The 25,882-nt window shown below is 36.3% G+C and overlaps 1 protein-coding gene across 6 annotated transcripts in view; it reads left to right on the top strand.

Annotated features, from left to right (window-relative positions):
* The window catches only part of kif13bb (kinesin family member 13Bb), an 86,092-nt gene that overhangs the window by 26,466 nt on the left and 33,744 nt on the right, over positions 1–25,882 (top strand). For 5 of the 6 annotated variants that reach the window (XM_056480706.1, XM_056480705.1, XM_056480707.1 and 2 more), the window contains 14 exons: positions 143–254; positions 2,792–3,004; positions 4,131–4,241; positions 5,976–6,110; positions 7,678–7,808; positions 7,976–8,062; positions 9,734–9,906; positions 10,819–11,050; positions 12,492–12,654; positions 16,372–16,518; positions 19,627–19,776; positions 22,904–23,029; positions 25,304–25,471; positions 25,639–25,796. In XM_056480706.1, the coding sequence (XP_056336681.1) occupies positions 143–254; positions 2,792–3,004; positions 4,131–4,241; positions 5,976–6,110; positions 7,678–7,808; positions 7,976–8,062; positions 9,734–9,906; positions 10,819–11,050; positions 12,492–12,654; positions 16,372–16,518; positions 19,627–19,776; positions 22,904–23,029; positions 25,304–25,471; positions 25,639–25,796 (2,106 nt within the window). Of the gene's footprint in view, positions 1–142; positions 255–2,791; positions 3,005–4,130; positions 4,242–5,975; positions 6,111–7,677; positions 7,809–7,975; positions 8,063–9,733; positions 9,907–10,818; positions 11,051–12,491; positions 12,655–16,371; positions 16,519–19,626; positions 19,777–22,903; positions 23,030–25,303; positions 25,472–25,638; positions 25,797–25,882 lie in introns of those variants that run through there. The other variant, XM_056480709.1, reaches the window with a different exon arrangement.

Genomic DNA, 25,882 nt, shown 5'->3' with positions numbered 1-25,882 from the left:
TGTAGAATGTTGAGGAAATAAGTGAATTTAATCCATTTTGGAATAAGGCTGTAACATAAACAAATGTGGAAAAAGTGAAGTGCTATGAATACTTTCCGGATGCACTGTTCCATTGTATTTTGTGATAATGTGTGTTTTTCAGGTCTCTGACCACTCTTGGACTGGTGATTTCAGCATTGGCGGAGCAGGGCGCAGGAAAGAACAAGACTAAATTTGTTCCTTACAGAGACTCTGTGCTCACATGGTTACTGAAGGTGACTATATATGCTGTTTTACCACTAAACAACAATCTTTTTTTATTTTATTATTTTTATTTGGTGTCAATTGTTTGGAGCAAACTTCTATTTCTGTACCTAAAATGGTTAATCCTTATTATCAGGGTTCAACTCTAAGGATTTTTTTCTACTGGCCCGATCGATCCAGTGGTTCAGATTTTTACTTGCCCTGCCAAAATTTTCACTGGCCCCACCAAAAAAAGAAGTTAATAGCTATTTCTTAGCCACATATTTTAAATAATAAAATTGTAACATACACTTTATTCAGCATAACTATTCTTTAAATACAACTGACAAATTAATTGTATGTAACTAAGTTTTATGAAAAATACAATAATTATATATATATATATATATATATATATATATATATATATATATATATATATATATATATATATATATATATATATATATATATATATATATATATATATATATATATATATATATATATATATAAATAGATAGATAGATAGATAGATAGAGAGATATATATATATATATATATATATATATATATAGATAGATAGATAGATAGATAGATAGATAGATAGATAGATAGATAGATAGATAGATAGATAGATAAGCGCAAATGTGCGCTGATATCTCACCCTACTCATAATTCTCTCTTTATATAGCTGTGTATATATGACTATTACATATTCAAAATACACTATGATATAGCCTGGTTTGTTGTATTGTTTTGTTTTCTCATGACAATCGATCTCCGCCAGAGTTGGTTTCAATCGAGCAGAGACCTCCTCATTTAGGCAATCTCAGACCGATTGCTTTGGCGCAGATCCGAGCGTGATTTGCGGGATTTACATATGCCAAACGAACTGCGCTAACTGGGCAAACGAGACCAGTTCCGAAACAAAAGTCTGGGTGTGAAAGCACCCCAAGACTGTATTTACACCCAATTGACAAACAGTTGTAGCCAAATTAAACTAGTGATGAGGCAGCATGATCGAGCCAGTAATGATGCTGTATACTGTCCCGAGCATCTTACGTGCTGGCCCCGGGCCATCGTGCAGTCCTTATTGTCGAGCCCAGACTTAGTATTATATTTCATAATTTAGATTCTTAATGATTTGTTTTAAGGTCATGGGTGGTTATACAAGCATTTCACAGCATCTCGTATTGTCTGTGACAAAATTAGAATGAAAATTTTGAATTTGTACTCCATAGTTTATGCTCTATTAATTTCCCTTTATGCAATAACCATTTCGACCAATTCTTATCAAATTTACCCATTCTTTGACTAATATAAAAGCAAGTTTTCTCCATAGCAGATATATCTTCTACCAAACGGGTGTCAAAGCCAGTTCCTGAAGGGCCACAGCTCTGCAGTTTAGTTCCAACCTTGCTTCAACACACTTACCTGTAGGTTTCAAACAAGCCTGAAGGACTCAATTAGTTTGATCAGGTGTGTTTAATTAGGGTTAAAGCTAAATTGTGCTGAACTGCGTCCCTCTGTGAACTGGCATTGACGCATGTGTTCTACAATCGCTTTAGTAGATGGATTCTCATCCAGCCATTTCCATGTTATTGCTTTATTTTACTAGCAACTGATAACACTTTGAGGAGATATTTATCTTGAAAATTAAAGTCACATAGTATGTTTCCCAAGTATAGTTCTGAAGCATTTTAAAGTCTTAATGTCTTAAATTTCAAAAACAGAATTTTAAATTTAAAGTCTAAAATTCACTTAAATATAGTCTTGTAGGTCAGACATCATTTTAAACTTGTCTTAGTTTTCAGACCAACATTCATACAATCACCAACAATCCATGGCAATAAAACATTTAACAAAGCTCTTATTATAATAGCAAATTTGAATAGCTTTATAACCAATATGCTTTAATTATCTTCCTCACAATAACATTTGTTTGAAAGTTTGCCAGGTATTTATAGGCCATATAGGTTGAGGATAGTTTGACCTGGATAGACTTGCATGTGCATACATTTAGTTTATTATTGTTCTTAAACAGATTTTCAGAGACATTTTTTTTTTCAAATATTTCCCAAATGATGTTGTATTTAGCAAGGAATTTTTCACAGTATTTCCTGTAATATTTTTTCCTCTGGAGAAAGTCTTGATTTATTTTGGCTAGAATAAAAGTAGTAATTTTTTTGAACAACATTTTAAGGTCATTATTATTAGGCCCCTTAAGCTATATTTTTTTTCGATTGTCTACAGAACAATCATCGTTATACAATGACTTGCCTAAATACCATAACTTTATCCTAATTAACCCAGTTTAACCTTTAAATGTCACTTTAAGCTGAATACTAGTATCTTGGATAATATCTAGTAAAATATTATGTACTGTTATTATGGTAAAGATAAAAGAAATCAGTTATTAGAAATGAGTTTAATTTATAATGGTCCTACAAACTGTTAAATTGGACATGTGGAAGCAATAGCATCCATGTGTGATCAGTCTCCATACCCGGTATTGACTAAAACTTTCTAATGTGGTTTCCTCTCTGTGTGTGTCTGTGTTTGTCAGGACAGTTTAGGAGGCAATAGTCGCACCGCTATGGTGGCGGCGGTGAGTCCGGCGGCTGATAACTATGAGGAGACTCTGTCTACGCTACGATACGCCGACCGTGCCAAAAACATCATCAATCACGCTGTAGTAAATGAAGACCCGAACGCAAGGATCATTCGAGAGCTGCGAGAGGAGGTGGAGAAGCTGCGCAGTCAGCTGTGCGAGGCTGAGGTACAGCCCAAGACTAGCCATGATGCACTGACATCAAAACTCATCTGAAAACCGAAAACGCTTAATTATTATTATTTTTTTGACAAATATAAAGTAATTTTGTAAGACTTTTAAATTTATTATAACTCAAACTTAAATTATGCTTACTTAAGAAAAAAACAACAAGCCAATAAATGATGATGATCCACTGAAATTAAAATTCTGGGACAAACCAAAAATCGTCTGAAAAATTAAACTGAAAACGCTTCTTAATTATTATAATTTTTTTGACAAATATAAAGTAGTTTTGTAAGACTTTTAAATTTATTATAACTCAAACTTAAATTATGCTTACTTAAGAAAAAAACAACAAGCCAATAAATGATGACGGTCCACTGAAATTAAAATTCTGGGACAAACCAAAAATCAACTGAAAAATGAAACTGAAAACGCTTCTTAATTATTATAATTTTTTTGACAAATATAAAGTAATTTTGTAAGACTTTTAAATTTATTATAACTCAAACTTAAATTATACTTAAGAAAAAAACAACAAGCCAATAAATGATGATGATCCACTGAAATTAAAATTCTGGGACAAACCAAAAATCGTCTGAAAAATGAAACTGAAAACGCTTCTTAATTATTATTATTTTTTTGACAAATAGAAAGTAGTTTTGTAAGACTTTTAAATTTATTATAACTCAAACTTAAATTATACTTACTAAAAAACAACCAACAACAACAACAAGCCAATAAATGATGATGATCCACTGAAAATTAAATTCTGGGACAAACCAAAAATCAACTGAAAAATGAAACTGAAAACGCTTCATAATTATTTATTTTTTTTTTCACAAATATAAAGTAATTTTGTAAGACTTTTAAATTTACTATAACTCAAACTTAAATTATACTTAAGAAAAAAACAACAAGCCAATAAATGATGATGAATCAATGAAATCAAAATTCTGGGACAAACCAAATATCGTGAGCGCTCTTGTCTGGAAAGCAAAACTGTAAATGCTTTATTGTTGTTATTAATATTTTTTGAGTAATATAGAGTAATTTTGCAAGACTTTTTTTAATATGACTCAAACTTAGATTTTAGGTTTGTTATAACTCGTGTTATTGTGTGTGCGTACAGTCCATGAAGGCGCCGGAGCTCAAGGAGAGACTGGAGGAGTCTGAGAAACTGATTCAGGAGATGACCGTCAGCTGGGAGGAAAAGCTTAGGAAGACGGAGGAGATTGCACAGGTAATATACAAACGCACACACAAAAAACACACACATGGGAAACAAACACGCACATAAACACACACGGTGGAAATCTGGAGTTCAATGAGGTCAGTTTGTGAATATTGATTCACTGCTACTTGCAAAAAAGGACAATTTTAAAGAATAAATAAATTAAATTCAAGTAAATATTCTAGAAAATAAGTCGTTTATATAGATTAACTGCTATTAAAAACAAAATAAAAACAATAATTTGTTAAAATAAATTTGTAACATTTAAAAAATCTATTAAAGAACCCCCTATTTTGCATTATAAAAGGTGATATTTTGGTTTTGGTGGTCTCCAGCAGCAGATTGATATGCATGCAAGGTCAAAAAACACTTTCATTGTCTTATAATATGCATTTATTTTGATCTAATTATCCTAGTGACTCCTATATGATTTGTTCAGCGAATTCATTTGTTCCCAAACCCCTCCTTTGTGTGAGGCTATACTGTGGTGATTGGTCTGATGACCCAGTCTGTTGTGATTTGGGCAACTGAGTTCAGCACGAGACAGAGAAACACCCACCACTGGTATTAAGTAGCACACAGCCCAATGACAGGAATGCAATAAAGCAATGCAGTTAAACACCAGCATATTACTCTACTCTTAAACCTAACCCCAAGTGATAACAACGACACGCATTCAGTATTAATCCACACAGTGGCAAATGCTGAAAGATTTAGAAAATTGACCGTGCCGCATGTGTGACGAACAGCTGATGGTGGCTATAGCAAATGCAAATGGCAGAGGATCGCTAGCTCAGAAACGCATTTAAATCAGTAAAGGAAGAAGCACGTCACGTTTTCAACATGGTTTTGGACGCGATATGTGAAATAGCTCCTACAGATTTAACCTGAGAGATACAGTACAAGCACTGATCTTTAATAGATGTGTGATTACAAGCCGCGTGGAGCGATTACAACTTACTGAAATAAGCACAAATTTCAGGGCATGCCAAAACATCTTTGGGGCCCCAAAATCACCTCAGACCCCAGAGGGTTAAACACATATTTTGCTAACTATGCAAAATGAGGCAACAATTTTAAGTACACTTGCATGTTATGATCCGTAGGAAGAAGAAACTGCTTCGTATGAGCTGTAAAAGTTACTGACAAAGTCGTCTCTGCTTCTCCTTTAATAACAAACAGCCGGTGAATCCAGTTTTACAGGGTATGGTATTATATCAAAAATCATAAAAATGACAGGAACAATCACAGCACACGGTTGGCTATACTGTGGTATTGTCGTGAAGATGAACTTTCACCCTTTATTCTCTACAGCCAAATCTATTTCTGTCAGTGATCGTCATCTTCATGTCATGATCAGTCCCGTGATCCCCTGCGCTCCACTAAATATTTAGACCATTTATTCAGTGACGATCACAGAGTATCATGTGTACTCTAATTATTTATTTATTTGCTGTGATATTTATATTTCCAATTTGCAATAAATGTGGACAAATGTCACGTAGTATGATCATTTTCACTCAACAACGGCAAAAAGACATTTTGATTTATCAAAGCTGAAATAGTAAGTTATTATAAAAGTGTTCCCTTTTACAGTTCATTATTGTTTATTCATTTGTTTTTTCTTTTTTGGTCATTATTGTGGTGGTTTGTCAGGTTTTTCTACACAGTAAACACATGCATCCACTGCTGATTTTCAGACTCTTTTGTTTTGTCTGATTTATGTAATGCTTGTTTGTTCAGGAACGTCAGAAGCAGCTGGAGAGTTTGGGCATTTCTCTGCAGTCGTCTGGAATCAGAGTAATTGATGAGAAATGTTTCCTGGTGAACCTGAACGCAGACCCTGCCCTCAATGAACTGCTCGTCTATTATTTAAAGGTACAGACACACAGTGTTATTATTCTGAGATAACAACTGCTAAATAACACGGGCTCATCCAGGAACTGAGAATCATCTTGACCGTCAGTGAATACGTTCACATCGATATATTTACATACACATTCATATGTATCTGCTCGTCTGTCACGCTGCAATTTTGGATTGTTTGGTGCTGTCTTGTGAATGAATAATATGTGTGTTAGTAAATACTCCATCAGCTGATTTCGTTTCTGTCAGCTTTGTGTTTTTGACTGTTTGGCGCCATCTTGTGACTGAATAATGCGCAGGTTAGTTTATACTCCATCAGCTGTTTTTGTTTCTGTCAGATGTGTTTTTGACTGTTTGGCACCATCTTGTGTCTGAATAACGCACAGGTTAGTGTATACTCCATCAGCTGTTTTAGTTTCTGTCAGCTTTGTGTTTTTGACTGTTTGGCATCATCTTGTGTCTGAATAATGCACAGGTTAGTGTATACTACATCAGCTGGTTTCGTTTCTATCAGCTTTGCGTTGTTGACTGTTTGGCGCCATCTTGTGTCTAAATAACATCCATGTTAGTGTATACTCCATCAGCTGGTTTCGTTTCTATCAGCTTTGCGTTGTTGACTGTTTGGCGCCATCTTGTGTCTAAATAACATCCATGTTAGTGTATACTCCATCAGCTGGTTTCGTTTCTGTCAGCTTTGTGTTTTTGACTGTTTGGCACCATCTTGTGTCTGAATAATGCACAGGTTAGTGTATCCTCCATCAGCTGTTTTAGTTTCTGTCAGCTTTGTGTTTTTGACGGTTTGGCGCCATCTTGTGACTGAATAATGTGCAGGTTAGTGTATACTTCATCAGCTGTTTTAGTTTCTGTCAGCTTTGTGTTTTTGACGGTTTGGCGCCATCTTGTGACTGAATAATGTGCAGGTTAGTGTATACTCCATCAACTGTTTTAGTTTCTGTCAGCTTTGTGCTTTTGACGGTTTGGCGCCGTCTTGTGACTGAATATCGCACAGGTTAGTGTATACTCCATCAGCTGGTTTCGTTTCTATCAGCTTTGCGTTGTTGACTGTTTGGCACCATCTTGTGTCTGAATAACGCACAGGTTAGTGTATACTCCATCAGCTGTTTTCGTTTCTGTCAGCGTTGTGTTTTTGACGGTTTGGCACCATCTTGTGACTGAATAATGCACAGGTTAGTGTAAACTCCATCAGCTTTTTTTGTTTCTGTCAGCTTAATGTTGTTGACTGTTTGGCGCCATCTTGTGTCTAAATAATATCCATGTTAGTGTATACTCAATTAGTCGTTTTTGTTTCTGTCAGGTTTGCATTTAATTTAAGGAATTAATATGCTATTATGGGCCAGAACAATGTTCTGTGTCTAATTTTTCATTTTTGTTCAAGTAGTCATGAAATAAGAGGGATAAAGTACATCAAGGATGATTGTTATCGCAGATTAAAGCCCTTCAGTCTTCTGCTGATAAACTTGTCAGTTTTTTTCTGCACTTAACAACCTCCTGGATGTACTTTTATCCCAAACTAATTTAATGAAAAATAAATATATATATTAAATTTGTTTGTATGAAGGAACACACTCGTGTGGGCTCTGCGGACTCTCAGGACATTCAGTTGTGTGGTTTGGCCATTCAGCCTGAGCACTGCATCATTGACATCAAACCAGAGACAGGAGTCACTCTCACCCCGAAGAGAAATGCTCGGTAATCATACTCCAATCATGTTTAGTTTACAGTTAACTAAAGCTAAAAAAAATACAAACTTTGATTCTTAAAGTAAATTATCATCTGGTCTGCGACCCCGCCACCCCTGCCCTTAAGAGTCTGTATGTGCACTTGTAACCATTACTTGTATGTCTGTTTGTGTGCAGTACATGTGTGAATGGAGCTGTGGTCTCGTCTGCTGTCCAACTGCATCATGGGGATCGAATCCTGTGGGGAAACAATCACTTCTTCAGGTCTGTGAAAAAAGAACAATTTTTTAATAAGATTGCAGATTAGAGTGAGTTATGGTGGATTAAGATCTGCAATAACAGTTGACGGGGTGTTCATGAAACCTTTGCAATTATGATGTGACATGTAAATATGAATGAGATTTTTTCCATGCTTATTACAACTGTCATAATTGAGCAAGTGACACTTTAAGACGTTTTAAAATGCAAAGATGACATTGTATGTTATGACAACTTGACATAAATGCATCACAACCCGTTTTCGTCTTTGTCATGACAACACAATTGATCATAAATCTGTCATAAACATGATTGTCATGAAGCCATTATAGTTATGGCATGAGTTTCATAACAACGTCATTTAAAAACGTACCGTGAAATAATAGTCTGCTGCAATTTCAGGTTGGTGTGGACGTCAATATTTGGCCCTAGAAATGTCAATTATAAGTTAATTTTGAAAGATGTCATATGGACTTGCATGCACAGAAGCACAAGAATTAAAAAAAAAAGTTATAAACCCAAATTATTCTGGATGTTTAATTTGCTCTTTGGAAAAATAAGATTTGACAGTTAATTATTTTCTTTTTACCACATCTCATTGCATGTTATAATAGTGTTGTGTTTAAATAATCCATATTTGTAGCTAATGAACTATTTTTTTTTAACTTATCATGCCGACAACTGTTGAAACTGCAGAAAGGCTAAAAGATATACATATACATACAACGATATAAATCATTTTTTAAAATAGCCTACATTATCTACGAATCAAACATATCCAAAGATTTTATTGATTTTTGTGTAATGATAACTCCGCACCAAACTGAGACTTTCATTCTGCAGTTCAAAAAACATGCATGCAAATTAACGCAATATCATATGTAAACAACAACATTGTTATACAAAGTCAACATATGAGCCTTGAGGTTCATTGTCATTTTCTTTCATCACACGCAGCGCGTGCGCACACAAACCGGGAGTGAGACGGAGGAAATAAGTCATAATCGTAAGGCATAATCTTTAATCTAATGACTTTTATTAAAATTGTTGACGGAGGTTTTGTGAAATAATAATAACAGTGGGGCATTCATTAAATGCATATTTGCTATGGAGCAATCTACTGGAGGTAGCCTGATATTTTTATTTGACTGAAGAAAAAAACAAACAGCAAACCCTCAGCCTCCTCCACTGTACAAACTCCATCTTCTGGTCCAAATGTCTTTAAAAGTAAAGAGTTTGCAGGACTTTGCTTACAACCCAGGAAAAAAGAAAAAATAAGCGATAAGCGATGGCCTTGATTTCACTTCTAATCTTTAGTGTAGCAGTTCACTTCTTTAGCACTTTGAGCACTTGTTATTTAAGCACTTGTTATTGTTAAACCCCCTGAATGAAATGTCTACTTTACTACATCCAATCAGCTCGCAGTAGAAAAAAGCAAGCCACGCCCACTGTTTTCTCATTTAATATTCCATTTCTTTAGGAACTGCATCATAATACGAAAAAAAAAACGATTACAGCTTCTGGTTAATGTGGACTTTAATGACAGCTGTCATAAACAGATAAAATCTCATTCATGTGATATGATGCTATAGTATATGATATTATGAAGGTTTTATGACAGTTTTTTGAACTCCCCCTTCAAGTAAAGGGTTACAGACTTTAGTGTGTGTTTTTCAGGATCAGTGTGTCGAATGTGTATCGTGTGGAGGATGAGGATGGATGTGCGATGAAGGCTGGTCTTCGCTCTGATCAACTGGATGTTGACAGTCTCAGTCTCGCCTCCAGCGACACCAGCTTCAGTTTCGAGTCGGCGCAGAATGAAGTCATGATGAAAGCGCTGGGAAACAACGGTGAGGCTGTGACACGTCTTAATATATTGAGTCTATCAATATACGCTGCTCAAAAAAATAATGAGAACACTAAAATAACACATCCTAGATCTGAATGATTGAAATATTCTTATTAAATAATTTATTCTTTGAATAGTTGAATGTGCTGACAATAAAATCACATAAATGATCAATGGAAATTGAATTAATTAACCCATGGAGGTCTGGATTTGGAGTCGCTCTCTAAATTGTAGTGGAAAAACATACAGGCTGATCCAACTTGATGTAAGGTCTTTAAGACAAGTCAAAATGAGGCTCAGTAGTGTGTGTGGCCTCCATGTGCCAGTATGACCTCCTGGGTGGTCTTCTAAAGGATCTCTTTCCAGACCTGGACTAAAGCATCCGCCAACTCCTGGACAGTCTGTGGTGCAATGTGGCGTTGGTGGATTGAGCAAGACATGATGTCCCAGATGTGCTTAGTTGGATTCAGGTCTTGGGAATGGGCAGGCCAGGTCCATAGCATCAATGCTTTCATCTTGCAGGAGATACTGACACACTCCAGCCACATGAGGTCTAGCATTGTCTTGCATTAGGAGGAACCCAGGGCCAATTGCACCGGCATATGGTCTCACAAGGGGTCTGAGGATCTTATCTCCGTACCTAATGGCAGTCAGGCTACCTCAGGCGAGCACATGGAGAGCTGTGCGGCCCCCAAAGAAATGCCACCCCACACTATTACTGACCCACTGTCAAACCAGTCATGCTGGAGGTCACAGAAGTGTGACTGACTTGGAGTTACATTGTGTTGGAGTTACATTGTGTTGATAAATTAATAAAGTTAGTTTTGACTTCATTTGTACTTTAACATTAACAGTTTTTCTCCATTAGTTTTGTGATAATTACATTTCGGTCTGAATCTCCTCTTTCCTCCAGACCCGATGCAGTCAGTGCTTCACTCTCTGGAGCGCAGACACGAGGAGGAGAAGCGCTCTGCTCTGGAGCGTCAGCGGCTCATGTACGAGCAGGAGCTCCAGCAGCTGCGCAAACGTCTGTCTTCAGAGATGCAGACGCAAAGCTCGCACCCGCAGCACCACCGCAGCAGCGAACAGCTGAACGCCAGCACACTGTCCTCTCAGAGCCGCCTGCGCCAGTGGACCGACGACAGGTCAGAGAAAATGCAAATACTAACCTACGTAATATTCACATGCTGCATCTCAGTGTAGACGTGTGCTGATATTCAGTAAGTTCCCTGTAAAGTACATCCAGGAGGTTGTTATCTCAGAATAAAGCCTGATAAGTTTATCGGCAGAAGACTGAAGGGCTTTTTTCTGTGAAAACAATCGCCTAGGTACACTTTATCCCACTTATCACATGCCACAAAACACACAAATTAGGCACAAAGCATGATTCTGAGCCATAATAGTTCATTAATTCTTTAATTAAATGCAAATCTGACAGAAAAAAAACCCAGCTGATGGAGTAAACACTCACTTGTGCGTTATTCAGTCAAAAGATGGCGCCAAACAGTCAAAAACACAAAGCCGATCAAAATGAAAAGAGATGATGGAATATACACTAACCTGCGCATCATTCAGACACAAGATGGTGCCAAATACACAATAAGGTAAAACTGACAGAAACAAAAACAGCTGATGGAGTATACACTAACCTGTGCATTGTTCAGACACAAGATGGTGCCAAACAGACAATAAGGTAAAGCTGACAGAAACGAAAACAGCTGATGGAGTATATACTAACCTACACATTGTTCAGTCACAAGATGGCGCCAAACATACAAAAACGTATAGCTTACACACAATAACAGCTGATGGAGTATACACTAACCTGCACGTTACTCAGACACAAGATGGCGACAAACAGTCGAAAAGGCAAGGCTGACAGAGACGAAAACAGTTGATGGAATATACACTAACCTACTCATTATTCAGACACAAGATGGCATCAAACATTCAAAAATGTAAAGCTGACAGAAACTAAAACAGCTGATAAAGTATACACTAACTTGTGCATTATTCAGACACAAGATTGCATCAAACATACAAAAAACGCAAAGCTGGCAGAAACGAAAACAGCTGATGGAGTATACACTAACCTGCGCATTATTTAGACACAAGATTGCGCCAAACAGTCAACAATACAAAGCTGACTGAAACAAAAACAGCTGATGGAGGATACACTAACCTACGTATTATTCGTTAACAAGACTGCGCCAAACAGTTAAAAGTGATGCGACCGACGAGCAGATGCATCTGAATGTGGATGTATGTATATGGTTACTATAGATATGACAGTCGAGGTGATTTCTAAGTTCCCGGGTGGGTCCGTGTTATTTAGCAGTTGTTATCTGGAAATAACAGACCTTGTAATGTTGTGACTGACCAATCAGAAGTGAGTTTTCCAGACAGCCGTGTAAAAAGTCATAAAAATAATCAAAGATAGAAAATGCAGTATGTAGAATTGACATTTAGCTAGTGGTTGAACTATGTATTGCAGTCCAAATTCAAAACATTGAATATTTTTGATGCCATAACTTTCCTCTTTAATATGTTTGTAAGCTTTATTTCGTATATTTAATGTTGTTTCAGGGAGGTTTTGATGAGCCGAAGTCTGCGAAAGCTCCGAGAACAGATCGTGAAGGCTAATTTACTAGTGCAGGAGGCTGGATTCATCGCTGAAGAGCTCAATAAGAAAACAGAGTATAAAGTCACACTGCAGATACCGGCTGCCAACCTCAACGCCAACCGCAAGGTCAGGAAAACTGTTAAAGCATTTCGAGTTCGATTTGCTTTTAGAAATGGTTGTTCATGTTTTAGTTAAAGGGATTGTTAAAGATGCAGGTGACTTTAGTTCTTCAGTAAGACCATAAAGACTACTTTTAGCTTCTTCATTATTGATTTACAGTCATGGGAGACCTAGAAATTTTAGGGAGTTTTAAATGGAGAAAAGTCATTATTAATAAAAATTATTCATTTGTATCTACATGGCTATGAAAGAAAAATTAAGTGGTGAATGAAGGGTTGTCACGATACTGGAATTCGGTACCAATCGATACTGAAATGTTAAAAACGTCCATTTCCTGTGAACATTTGAGCACACTCTTAAACAGCGCTGATTTGCCATTGTGTTCACGTGCTCAACAGAAATGACTGTGATTGGCCGTGAAGGTCATCAGTTCACCAAACTCACTGTTGTGTACTGAGTGTAACCACAGATACAGGGACACTGGAGCATTTCAAAGTCACATTGATCAACGTTTTTACAATTTCAGTATCGATTGGTACTGAATTCCAGTATCGTGACAACCCTATTGGAACTCTGTGTTATTCCACCAAATATTGATTCTTTCTTAGTTAAAACATTAATATTGTGTTGTCTAATAATGAATATAAATCTGTCTGAAAATATGACAATATTTTTGTAGCTTCCATGACAGAAATGAATGATGTTTTGCAGTGTTATTTAAACAGAACACTGTGCTTACAAATTGTAATATTTCATAGGATGGATCATGATAAAAATGGACCACAAAACCAGTCATAAGTAATTTCTTTTTAGTAAGCTGAATAAATAAGCGTTCCATTGATGTATATGTTTTTTAGATATGACGATATTTGGATATTCAATTCAATTCACCTTTATTTGTATAGCGCTTATACAATGTAGATTGTGTCAAAGCAGCTTCACATAAAAGGTCACAGTAAATAGGAACAGTGTAGTTCAGTTTGTAGTGTTTAAGTTCAGTTTAGCTCAGTTCAGTGTGGTTTAATAATCACTACTGAGAGTCCAAATATTGAAGAGCAGATCCAACGATGCGCAGCTCTACAGAACCTGAACCATGCAAGCCAGTGGCGACAGCGGAGAGGGAAAAAAACTTCACTAATGGCGGAAGTGAAGAAAAAAAACCTTGAGAGAAACCAGGCTCAGTTGGGCACGACCATTTTAATTTCTCCGCTGGCCAAACGTCTTGTGGAGAGCTGCAGTCTCAGCGGCGGAGGCTGGAAGCTGGCCTCAGCAAAGACTCGTCTGTCCCTGGAGCGTCACAGGAATCAGTCTCATGGTCTCCACTCTTCCATGACCATCACAGTAGCTGCTCAGGATACGGCCTGGTCCAGGATATGGAAACCTTGGGATCATCTCGTTGTTGGTCTTGGATCGAATCAGTGACTCTGCATAGTCTGAGGGCCTCGGGAAGAGTATCCCCAGGTGGAAATGGAGAATAAAGAAGATAATTAGCGTAGCTGATGTTCACAATGTATATCAACAAGATGCAGAACCTGTGTGGAAGCCCCCTAAGTGGTGCACTAAGTGTATGCTTTACTGAACAGATAGGTCTTTAATCTAGTTTTGAATTGGGAGAGTGTGTCTGAGCCTCGGACGTTATCAGGAAGGCTATTCCAGAGTTTAGGAGCTATAAATGAGAAGGCTCGACCTCCTTTACTCGACTTTGCTATTCTAGGTACTACCAGAAGCCCTAAGTTTTGAGACATATGATAAACCTTTCTGAAAATAAAATATGAAGATGCAAAAAAAAAGTTATATATACAGTTGAAGTCAGAATTATTAGCCCTCCTGTTTATTTTTTTCCCCAATTTCAGTTTAACGGAAAACAGATTTTTCCAACACATTCCTAAACATAGTTTTAATAACTCATTTCTAATAACTGACTTATTTTATCTTTGTCATGATGACAGTAAATAATATTAGACTAGATATTTTTCAAGACACTTCTATACAGCTTAAAGTTACATTTAAAGGCTTAACTAGGGTAATTAGGTTAACTAGGCAGGTTAGGGTAATTAGGCAAGTTATTGTATAATGATGGTTTGTTCTGTAGACTATCGAAAAAAATATATAGCTTAAAGGGGCTAATAATTTTGACCTTAAAATGGATTTTTAAAAATTAAAAACTGCTTTTATTCTAGCCGAAATAAAACAAATAAGACTTTTTTTTTTCATAAAAAGTTATGCTTGTGTTAGAAAATTTACAGAATGTATTCATGGATCAAGATCTTTACTAATATTCTAATGATTTTTGGCATAAACGAAAAAAATTGTCAAATATATATATTGGATATATTGTCAAAAAATATATCCATGCAACTTAAAGGAACACTCCACCTTTTTTTAAAAAAGTCTTGTTTTACAAGTCTCCTAGAGTTAAACCGTTGACTTGAAGCCTTTTCAATCCATTCAGTTGATTTCTTGTTCTGATGGGGTCACTTTTATCTTATCTTAGCTTAGCATAATGAATCGAATCAAATTAGACCATTAGCATTTCATTAAAAAAAAAAAAATCCATGTTTTGATGATTTCCCTATGTAAAGCTAGAGTTTTCTGTAGTTACATCATGTAATAAGATGAGCTTGCAAAAAAAAAATAGATTGTTCCTTTTAAAGATTGGTTTCGTGCTCCAGGGTCACATAAAATAAACTCTACAAACATGTAAACACATTCATGGTAATTGCCTGAAAAGGGGCTTATTTAAACCATTTAAAGCACATGGACATTTCCACTTCTATTGTGTTTTCTAATGTAGGAGTGCGTAAAATTCTGTATTAGGGTCAAATTTAATTTAGTTTAATACAGATACTATACAGTTAAAGTCAAAAATTTTAGCCCTTCTGTGCGTTTTTTTATTTGTTTTTTCTCAAATATTTCCCAAATGATGTTTAGCAGACCCCCATCATTGAAAAGATAATCATGTCATACAATATGCAGTGGGCACGGAAAGTATTCAGACCCCCTTAAATTTTTCAATCTTTGTTGTATTGTGGCCATTTCCTAAAATCATTTAGGTTTTAAGTAATAAATATGCAAAAATGTCAACAAAAAGTGTTTTTCTGTTAATATTGGGTACTGTGTGTACATTGAGGAAAAAAAGATATTTGCATTATTTTAGCAAATGGCTGCTATATAACCGAGTGAAAATTTTAAGGGGGTCTGAAATGAACTTTTAATTATTCATTAATTATTTTTAGTCCTTCTGGGGTTATTTTTTATTTTTATTTTTTCTCAACTATTTCCCAAATGATGTTTAGCAGACCAAAGGATTTTTCACAGTATTTCCTATAATATTTTTTCTTCTGGAGAAAGTCTTATTTGTTTAATTTCGGCCAGAATAAAAGCAATTTTTAATTTTTACAAACAACTTTAAGGTCATTATTATTAGCCCCCTTAACCTATATTTGTTTTGGATTGTCTACAGATCAAACCATTGTTATACAATGACTTACCTAATTAACCTAGTTAAGCCTTTAAATGTCACTTTAAGCTGAGTACTAGTATCTTGAGAAATATCCAGTCAAATATTATGTGCTGTCATCATGACAAAGAGAAAAGAAAGTACTTATTAAAACTATTATGTTTAGAAATCTCTTATCAAAATTGACAAAAAATATACAAAGGGGAAAAATATACAGGGGGCTAACAATTCTGACTATAACCGTAAGTGCTTCATTCCTGCAGCGGGACACAGTGCTGAGCGAGCCAGCAATTGAAGTGAGGAGGAAAGGCAAAGGAAAGCAGATCTGGGCGTTGGAGAAGATCGAGAACCGGCTGGTGGACATGAGAGATCTCTACCAGGAGTGGAAAGACTATGATGAGGATGATCCGGTCTGTAAATCTCACTTTAATGCTTTTGAGTAGAATTGACAGATTTTTAGCAGCATTGCATTTATTTTTCTAATAGTAGACTGGATGCTTTCTGTAGATGATGAGAAAAATGCATGCTAGGCATTGATTTGCTTGGAGAAATATAAATCCGGGTGCACACTAATGTATTAAAGGCAATAAACTGTATTGCATCTTTATTGTTTTGATACTGCTGTATTTATTAGATCAAAAGTTATCACTCTACAATATTAGTACATACAATAAACTAACAGAAATTAAGTAGAATAATAATACAAAAGTAAATAAGTAGAGGCGTCCTATTACAAAACATGTCCCCTATTTTTCACCTGTGTGTCTTATGTTATCATCAGGTGTAACGCTGTTATTTTTGTGTTCTAAAAATACAGAAATGGGTTCCAAATATATACTGTATTATTATTATTATTATTAATATTATTATTATTATTATTATTATTATTATTATTATTATTATTATTATTATTATTATTATTATTATTGGAACATACAAAAATGTTATACAGCAGAGGTAAACAAGATTGGACATTGAAAAGTTTAGGGGAAAAGGATCAAGCAGACAAAATCATGTCAAACAATGTACAGTGGGTCCGGAAAATATTCAGACCCCCTTAAATTTTTCACTCTTTGTTATTTTGCAGTCATTTCCTAAAATCATTTAGGTTTTAAGTAATAAATATGCAAAAATGTCAACAAAAAGTGTTTTTCTGCCAATATGGAGTACTGTGTGTACATTGAGGAAAAAATACTTGCATTATTTTAGCAAATGGCTGCTATATAACCGAGTGAAACTTTTAAGGGGGTCTGAAAACTTTCCATACCTGCTGTATATGGGGTAAAAAATAAACTTTTAATTCATTCATTCTTTTCGGCTTAGTCCCTTTACCAATCTGGGCTCGTCACAGTGGATTGAACAGTCAACTTATCCAGCATATGTTTTACGCAGCGGATACCCTTCCAGCTGCAACCCATCACTAATGATTCATACACACTCATTCACACTCATTCACACACATACACTACGGACAATTTTAGCTTACCCAATTCACCTACAGCACATGTCTTTGGACTTGTGGGGGAAACTGGAGCACCCGGAGAAAACTGCATGCAAACAGAAACGCCAACTGACCCAGCCGAGGCTCGAACCAGCGACCTTCTTGCTGTGAGACGAACGTGCGACCCACTGTGCCACCATGACACCCAACTTTTAATTAAATAAATGTAAAAAAAAACAAGGAGAAAAGATCCATAAACTGGCAATATAACATATAGTTTACAAAATCCACATTATATGTATGAAGTTAGTTATGCATTTCTGTGTATTAAAATTGGATTCTATCTTGGTACAAACATATTCGTCTGAAGTCTGAGGGTGCTCTCACACCTAGAATTGTTTCAGAACCTGTCTCGTTTGCCCAATTAGCGCGGTTCATTTGGCATATGAAGAGAGAATTATGAGTAGGGCGGGAGGTCATTCCAGACATCCCAAGTCTCCCGGAAGTTCAGGGACTCTCCCGCAAATGCACAGAGACTCCCGGATGCCCGCAAACGAGTGATAATCTCCCGGAAGTCGCGCGTCTCCCTCCTGGTCCTCAAATACGTCGCGCACCCTTCTCACCTCTCCCCACCGCATCCCTCCTCGCTCTTCAGACACGTCGCGCGTACCTTATCAAACACCAACAAACCATCACCCCCTCCTGACAGCTGAGCGGGACTCTGCAAAATAAACCCTGAAACTCTGACCAATGTGAGGAGAGTTTACTCACACATGACTTGTTTTAGCTCTTTTGCTCCGTTTAGAAACTTTGCCGTGTGAAAGCGAACTGCACCAAGAGCAAAGTGCAACAATGTAACAATTGTAATCCCTGTTTCGGAACAAATGAATCAATTCACAGGTGTGAAAGCACCCTTAGGTAACTTTCACTCCTAGACTTTTGTTTAGGAACCTGGCACGTTTCCCCAGTTAGCACGGTTTGTTTGGCATATGTAAAACCAGCAATCCGGGCCAAAGCAAGCGGTTCGAGATCGGCCAAATGAGGTGTCTCGGCTCGAAACGAACCCTGGAGCAAATCGATTGTAGTGAGAAAGCGAAACGATCCGAGCCCGGCTATATCACAGTGAGTTATGGACATGTAATAGGCATTTATGGCCATATGAAGAGAGAATTATGAGTAGGGCAGAGGTCATTCCTACCGGTAAATGTGCATCACGAAAGTGAAAGCATGCTGAACTATAGTGAGTGTTGTTTATCCATTAGGAAAACTGACTGAACTGCAGTCTCGGTTTATCGGTTATCTCTCTATATAATGTAAAACCTATAATGCATAATTCTATTACCTCTGATTTATATTCAGTGACTATGTCTGTGGGTGTCACCATTCAAAATTAAAGCTTTCCGCTTATAATGTCTTGTTGCTCATTGCAATAAATTCAAATAAAGACGCTTGACAGCTGAGCAGGACTGTTTTCACTGAATTTTCTCATTTTCAAGGAAAAATTAACCCTGAAACTCTGACCGATGTGAGGAGAGTTTACTCGCACGTGACTTGTTTTATCTTTTTTGGTACGTTTAGAAACTTCGCCGTGTGAAAATGAACCGCACCAAGTACACAAGTACAACATTGTCACAATTTTAATCATTGTTTTCGGAACAAAACAGCTGTGAAAGCACCCTGAGAATAAGTTACTCTTTCCATCTCGTAAATTTTTCGAACTTTTCTAATCCGTTGTTCAAATGTGGGTGGGTCAGATCTTAGCCTGTGAGATGTGATGTATTTTAGTGCTGCAGAAGACTATTTAAAGAAGATAGTTCAATCTCTATTCCTCCGTGCCTTCAGATATCACACCCATAGTTTGGATTATCAGTATAAAATATATCTCCAAATATCTTAAAGCCATCTTCACAAAACTGTTGGAGTTTTATGTAATACCAAAACATATGAGAGTGGTTTTACCCACACTTTCTCCAGTATCTGTTAGATGAGCTTATTCTTAACTTGAATATACTGTTTTAATAGAGGAATTCAAGCTTTGTTGTTAAATGTTCACGCTTTCCTCCATCTCTCTGCTCAGGCCATGCGTTCATACTTCAAGCGTGCCGATCCGTTCTTCGACGAGCAGGAGAACCACAGTCTGATCGGTGTGGCCAATGTCTTCCTGGCCTGCCTGCTGTATGAGGTCAAGCTGCAGTACGCAGTCCCCATCATCAACCAGAAGGGGGAGGTGTGTGCTCACATTCACTCTGATTGGCTCACAGTGCCTATTTCTGACTGCATGTTCTGGATGGTTAGGTTTCTTAATATGGCTTGAGTCTCTTCTTCAGTGCGAATGGATGCTCATTAAAAATGCTAAAAATATAGCTGCAAGCAGCAAACACCGGGGTTGAAATTAGGCCTATCACAATAATCAATATATGGGCTTAGGCAAGTAAAGCTTTATGTCTAGCAACGCCCCTGGAAGAGTGTACTTGCATTGATGATATTATATTGTCATTCTGGCATTTATATAATGAGTGCATGAAATGGTCTTAAAATGACAGTAATATCTTTATTGCAATATATCGTACAGCAAAAAATTTATATTGTGACAGGCCTAGTTCAGATGTTTTAGGGTTGTAGACTTATTTACAGTGCCTATAGAAAAATCATCATATCCCTTTGAAATAATGACTTGATTTGTCATACACAGCCTGAAATCAAATCACCTTCCAGTCTTCCAGTAACCTGTGCTTTTCTACAAATTAATCCCGAAGGTCTTTTGAAAGCAGGGTGGAATCAGAATCAGAAGAGCTTTATTCGCCAAGTGAGCACCAACACACAAGGAAATTTTTTTTTCACGTGTATTTTATCAGGAGCACAGGATACATACAGTACATGCATGCATATAAACAGAGGACACAGGATGACATTTAAGTAAGTGGAAAACAAACTAAACGATAACAATTCTGAAGTTATATTTATATATACATCTAGATGGTTCGTGCATTGTTGACTTTTATTTAACTGTACAAATTAAGTTAATACAAGTTAATGCAAATTTTGATATACATGTATTTATGATTAAGTGGCTTTGTTGGTTTTTAAAAACCTAAACGGTAGAAAACGGGTAGCTATTGATGTGCAAACTGTTTAAGTTGGAGATGGCCTGAGGAAAAACAAGCTGGCGTAATGAGAGTTAAAGATATAGATTTTCACAGAGTGTGATGATTTTTTATAGGCACTGCATGTTCAGGGTCTTAAAGTCTAAAATTTAAAAATCGAAATTTCAGGCCTTAAAGTCTTGATGACCAATAATACTTGTCTAGATATTGCAACAGCTGTGGAAAAGGCAAGTTTTTGTAAAAGTTTGGAAAAACCTGAGGGATAAGTTTGTGAAAACAAAAAAGAGGCCATACAAAAGTGGAGACCCAGGTGGTTTTAATATTACAGAATCTGTTTTTCCACCAGTCATAGGTTTTACACTGATGTATATATTACAATTATGAATTTAAAACAATTTAATAGTTACAAACTATAATGAAGTAACAAAGTATGTCTTTGATAACTGGAAAGGAATATTTGAACCTGTCTGTTTACAATATACTGATGCCCAATTTCTAGACTTTATTGGTGATAATGGTCAGGAATGTTGGACCATTATTGCCTTTTTAGCTTATAAGTAGAGGACAGAAACTAGCCAGACAGTGATGTGTGAATTGTAAAGTGGGCAAAATAAAATAAAAAAGTCAGTATTTTTAGTAAGTGTAAAAGTACTTAAAAGTAAATTTATTTATTTTTTTGCTTTTATTCTTGCCATAATAAAAATATAATTGTAGAGCAACCCATGCTGTGTTGTCATTAATATTTAACTTTAATAGGTAGAACTGTCTGAGATATGAACAAAAGCAAGTGATGCATCAAAGTTTGATTAATTTTTTTGAATGGTAATAAAAATCTTTATAATCATTATAATAAATTATTAAAATAATAAAAAACAATTACTTCAAAAATCTTCATCGATATTAATGATATGACGTAGTTCAGGACTAGTTAACTTCTCTGTTAATCCGTCTTACTTTACTGTCTGTTTCTTTTGACCGCCCCTTGTCGTCTAAAAGAATATCTCAATGGCGAAAGCGTCAAGTATAAAAACCTCGTCCGTTTCACGAGGTGTACGATGTGCCAGTGGTGCATATAACCTGTCTTCAGTACTGTTCAATCTGAATTAATTTATTTTACCACTAATTTTGTGATTTTTGCATTTTCTCTTTGTGTATGCGTGTTTTTGATATTGTGATAAAGGTCTTAAATTTAATACTTAATGGTCTTGAACTCTTAAATTTGACATTATGATAGCTGCAGAAACCCTGATGTTGTTCAATTGCTTTCTTATTTCTGTTTTGAGAGTTTTAATACATTTTAAGACTAAAGTTGCAAATGGAGTTGCATTTTAAAAAATAGAATTGCAAATCTTTTTACCAGATGCTATATTAGACATACAATATTAACTCCATAGTTTTTTTGACTTAAAGGTTAAAACCCCACTCGGTGTTCATTCTGCTCAATTAATATGACTGTAAAAACACATTATGCAAGACTGTCCTGCTTTTAATGACTGCAGAAGGCTTCCTTTAATGAAATTAACTCACTTAAGGACATATTCAGCAAAGCACCCCCAGGAAAAATGTAGAATTTTTATTATATACTTATTCGCCCTCCTGTAAATATACATTTTCTTTTTTAAATATTTCGCAAATGATGTTTAACAGAGCAAGGGATTTTTCACAGTATTTCTGATAATATTTTTTCTTCTGGGGAAAGTCTTATTTTAATTTTTAAACTATTTTAGGATCAATATTATTAGACCCCTTAAGCCATATATATTTTTCCGCTTGTCTACAGAACAAACCATCCTTACATAATGACTTGCCTAATTAACCTAGTTAAGCCTTTAAATGTCACTTTAAGCTCAATACTAGTATGTTGAAGAATATTATGTACTGTCATCATGGCAAAGACAAAAGGAATCAGTCATTAGAAATGAGTTTATTCTTAGCCAGCATCAGGACATGGAGTGGGGCGTCCACATTTCTAAACTAAAATGTTTAGAAATGTGTTGACAAACTTACTTACATTAAACAGAATTTGGAGAAAAAATAAGCAGGGCAGCTAATAATTCAGGAGGGCTAATAATTCTGACTTAAACTAGATGCAATATTTAACATTAATACAGTTTATTTATTCATTTGTTTGTTGTTTTTGATTGTGTATTTATTAATTAAATGGTTTTTGCCATGAAAATAGCCTTTGTAGCTGACATGGCATTAAATAAAAATACATCGTATCCTGTTATGTCATCTGTGTCTTTTTAGGTGTCCGGTCGTCTTCATGTTGAAGTGGAGCGTTTGAGTGGAGGTTTAGAGGAGTGCGAGACGGACAACGCAGACTCTGAGAACAGTCCAGAGAGCGAAACGCAGGAACGCAAACTCACCTGCATGGTCAGTTATTAGATGAACACTTAAATTAGGAGGATGTGCAAATGTATTCTGGTGACTTTGATGACAAAAGCGCGAGGGCTGGTGACGCATTCACCTGACCTTTCGTCATCCAGGCGATCGGACCACATTCGCCGATAACTGTTTGAGCAGGCTGTGGATTAAAGCTAATAATTAGGGATGCACCAATCCCGATACCTATATCGGATATTGGTTTGATACTGCATATTTTTGCTGGATCGGGTATCGGCCAGTTGGTACCGATCCAAATCCAATCTTGCGCAAGCGCTATATTCAGTATAATTTATAAGCCAATAAAAGCCAGGAAGGTAGCCTATTTCAAGGCACTAGAAAGTTGTCATGTAGGCCTACTGTATCCTAAATGTTCTGAAGCCATTTTATAGTTTAATGTGAAGTACAGATGAATATTCAAGTGGTTAAATTCTTGTTCAGTTCAGTGTTTCCCACCTGTCAGTCATTCTCCATTCATTCACAACTCAAACTGCGTGTCGCGTTCATGACAACAGGAAAAACTTTCTCCAAATCTGTTTGTTCCTGTTAATATAAGTAGTTGGTGGTGAAATGCATTTAGTTTTGCATTAAATGGGTTTATTTTGACCTGCAACAAGGAGATCTTAGCTGTTTCTAAGTCATGTTGCGCTGGTGTCTGTTAGACCAGCAGATTGCATTTACAACACTGGAGTAGATTGGAAGGTTATTACCTGCTCTTCACACACAAAGTAGGCCTACCTGAAACTTTAAATGAGAAAAGGCTCAATAATACATTGGACAGATCTTCAACGCACTGATTTTCTCCCCTTTGTGTTGCTGTCTTGGAAATGTCCATATACCGGAGGACTGCGCGCGCGGTGTCAGTGATGCAAGCACTTCATTCAGGCACCGGCTGCGCAGACGTGACATGCGTCGCTCCGTAAAATTATTCTTACAATGAGCTTCTGTTCTTTCATCCTTCTGACTGAGTTTATTCTACTGAGGGGAATACTTTCAGTGCTGCGAATAGTTTGTTAAGCTTGGCTTATTATGGTCAAAGTAGTTAAATTAATAGGCTAAAAGTGAAACTGACGACCCGGCGCATATGAATTGTCATTAACAGAAAATTTAGCCTAAAATAGGCTTCTCTGAAGCTGTGAATATTTCACTGTAATTTTATATATTAATAATTTATTTAACAGACCTGTTTGAGCACTGAAGCATAGGCCTATAAGAGGACCTTGTTTTGAACTTCACCTCAAATATTCTTGTTTATTTTGTAGATAACTGACCAACAAAAATACATTAAAATAACCAACAAATTAGACCAAACGAAATTCGTTTCAAAAAGAAAAATTTTCAGACAAAAAAATAATTATTCAGACACGCATTCAGTTCGTCTCACTTACGGCGAGTTTAGGCGAGGGAATGTTTAATAAGTAAAACGCCTCAGACGGTTTAGTTTAGTCTGCGTCAAACCTGCAGAAAAAAATCAGACTTTCATTTAAGGCTGGCTATTTTACCAACAATCAGAGTAGCCTATTACAGATTTCAAAGAAAAATCTTAATATTAAAAAGGAAACATAAGCTGGACCACAACTGATCATATCAATGTCATATGAATGCTCAAATAATGTAGCCTATAGTTTATAGCAAGCATCCTGTTTAGATTATGCCATCAGTCATATACAGTAGACCTATAGAGCTATTTTTTACTAAAGATGATAAATTATTTAAGTTTAGCACCAGAACTATAGAAGCTGTATTATGTTAATTAAAAAAAAAATGGCACAGTATCAGGATCGGATCTATATCGGTCAATACTCAGATTTTTCGTATCGAGATCGGATCGGTTTCAAAAAAATGATATGGGTGCATTCCTACTAATAATTTTGTAAATAATGGTTGGTTTCTTATACGGAGCGATCAATTCCTCACATTGATACACTGAGCTTCACAAGACCTCGGTGTGTCATCAGGAGTCATGACTGTTGATCTGGACTCGTTCGTATGTGTTTATTTTTAATCTATAAAACCTGTCACCATTCACTGCCATTATATGAATCATCAGGCAGCACAGATTCTGCTTAATATTATTTAATATTTTACTGAAGAAATAAGGAATCTAAATCTTAGATGACCTGTGGGTGAGGAAATTAACAGAAAATATTCATTTTTTTTTGGGTGAACTATCCCTTTAACTCAATTTTGACCAAATGTGTAGTTACTGCGTTTTACCTTTATTGGACAGAGGTGTAACTTGGCTTTCTCTTCACTTCTTTCCAGATCAAGGTGTTGCAGGCCACAGGTCTTCCTCAGCATCTGTCCAACTTTGTGTTCTGTCAGTATCATTTCTGGGATCAGCCAGAGCCGGTGTTCATCGCTCCTGAAGTGGGTCTGTCCGCTGCCAGGAGCAGAGAACCACAGAGTCTGGTGGTGTTCGACAACTGCAAGGTCTCAGTTCATCACATAAAACACTAAATTTGTGACGTGTACATACAACCCCCCCCCCCCATCTCCCCCCACAAATTCCTTGTATGTTTGCGCACACTTGGCAAAGAAATCTGATTCAGATTTTTCCCTTTGTGTCCTTTTCGTCACGTCTTTTTCATCATCGGTAGACTCTGGAAGTGGCTGTAACTGAAGACTTCCAGGAGTTTCTGATGGAGGGAGCTGTGGCTGTGGAGGTTTATGGTCACAAACAGGCAAATCCACGAAGAAATCTGGCTCTCTGGGACCTGGGGGTAATTCAGGCCAAGACTCGCTCTCTCAGAGAAAGGTATATTTGCATCCTAGATTTTTCTTGAATTTTTTTTTTGTAGAGTTTTTTTATTTTATTTTGACAGCAGATTTAGTTGAGTTTCA

Source organism: Danio aesculapii, chromosome 20 (assembly GCF_903798145.1).
Source record: "Danio aesculapii chromosome 20, fDanAes4.1, whole genome shotgun sequence".
NCBI classification, from domain to species: Eukaryota; Metazoa; Chordata; class Actinopteri; order Cypriniformes; family Danionidae; genus Danio; species Danio aesculapii.
This window is presented reverse-complemented; position numbering and strand designations above follow the sequence as displayed.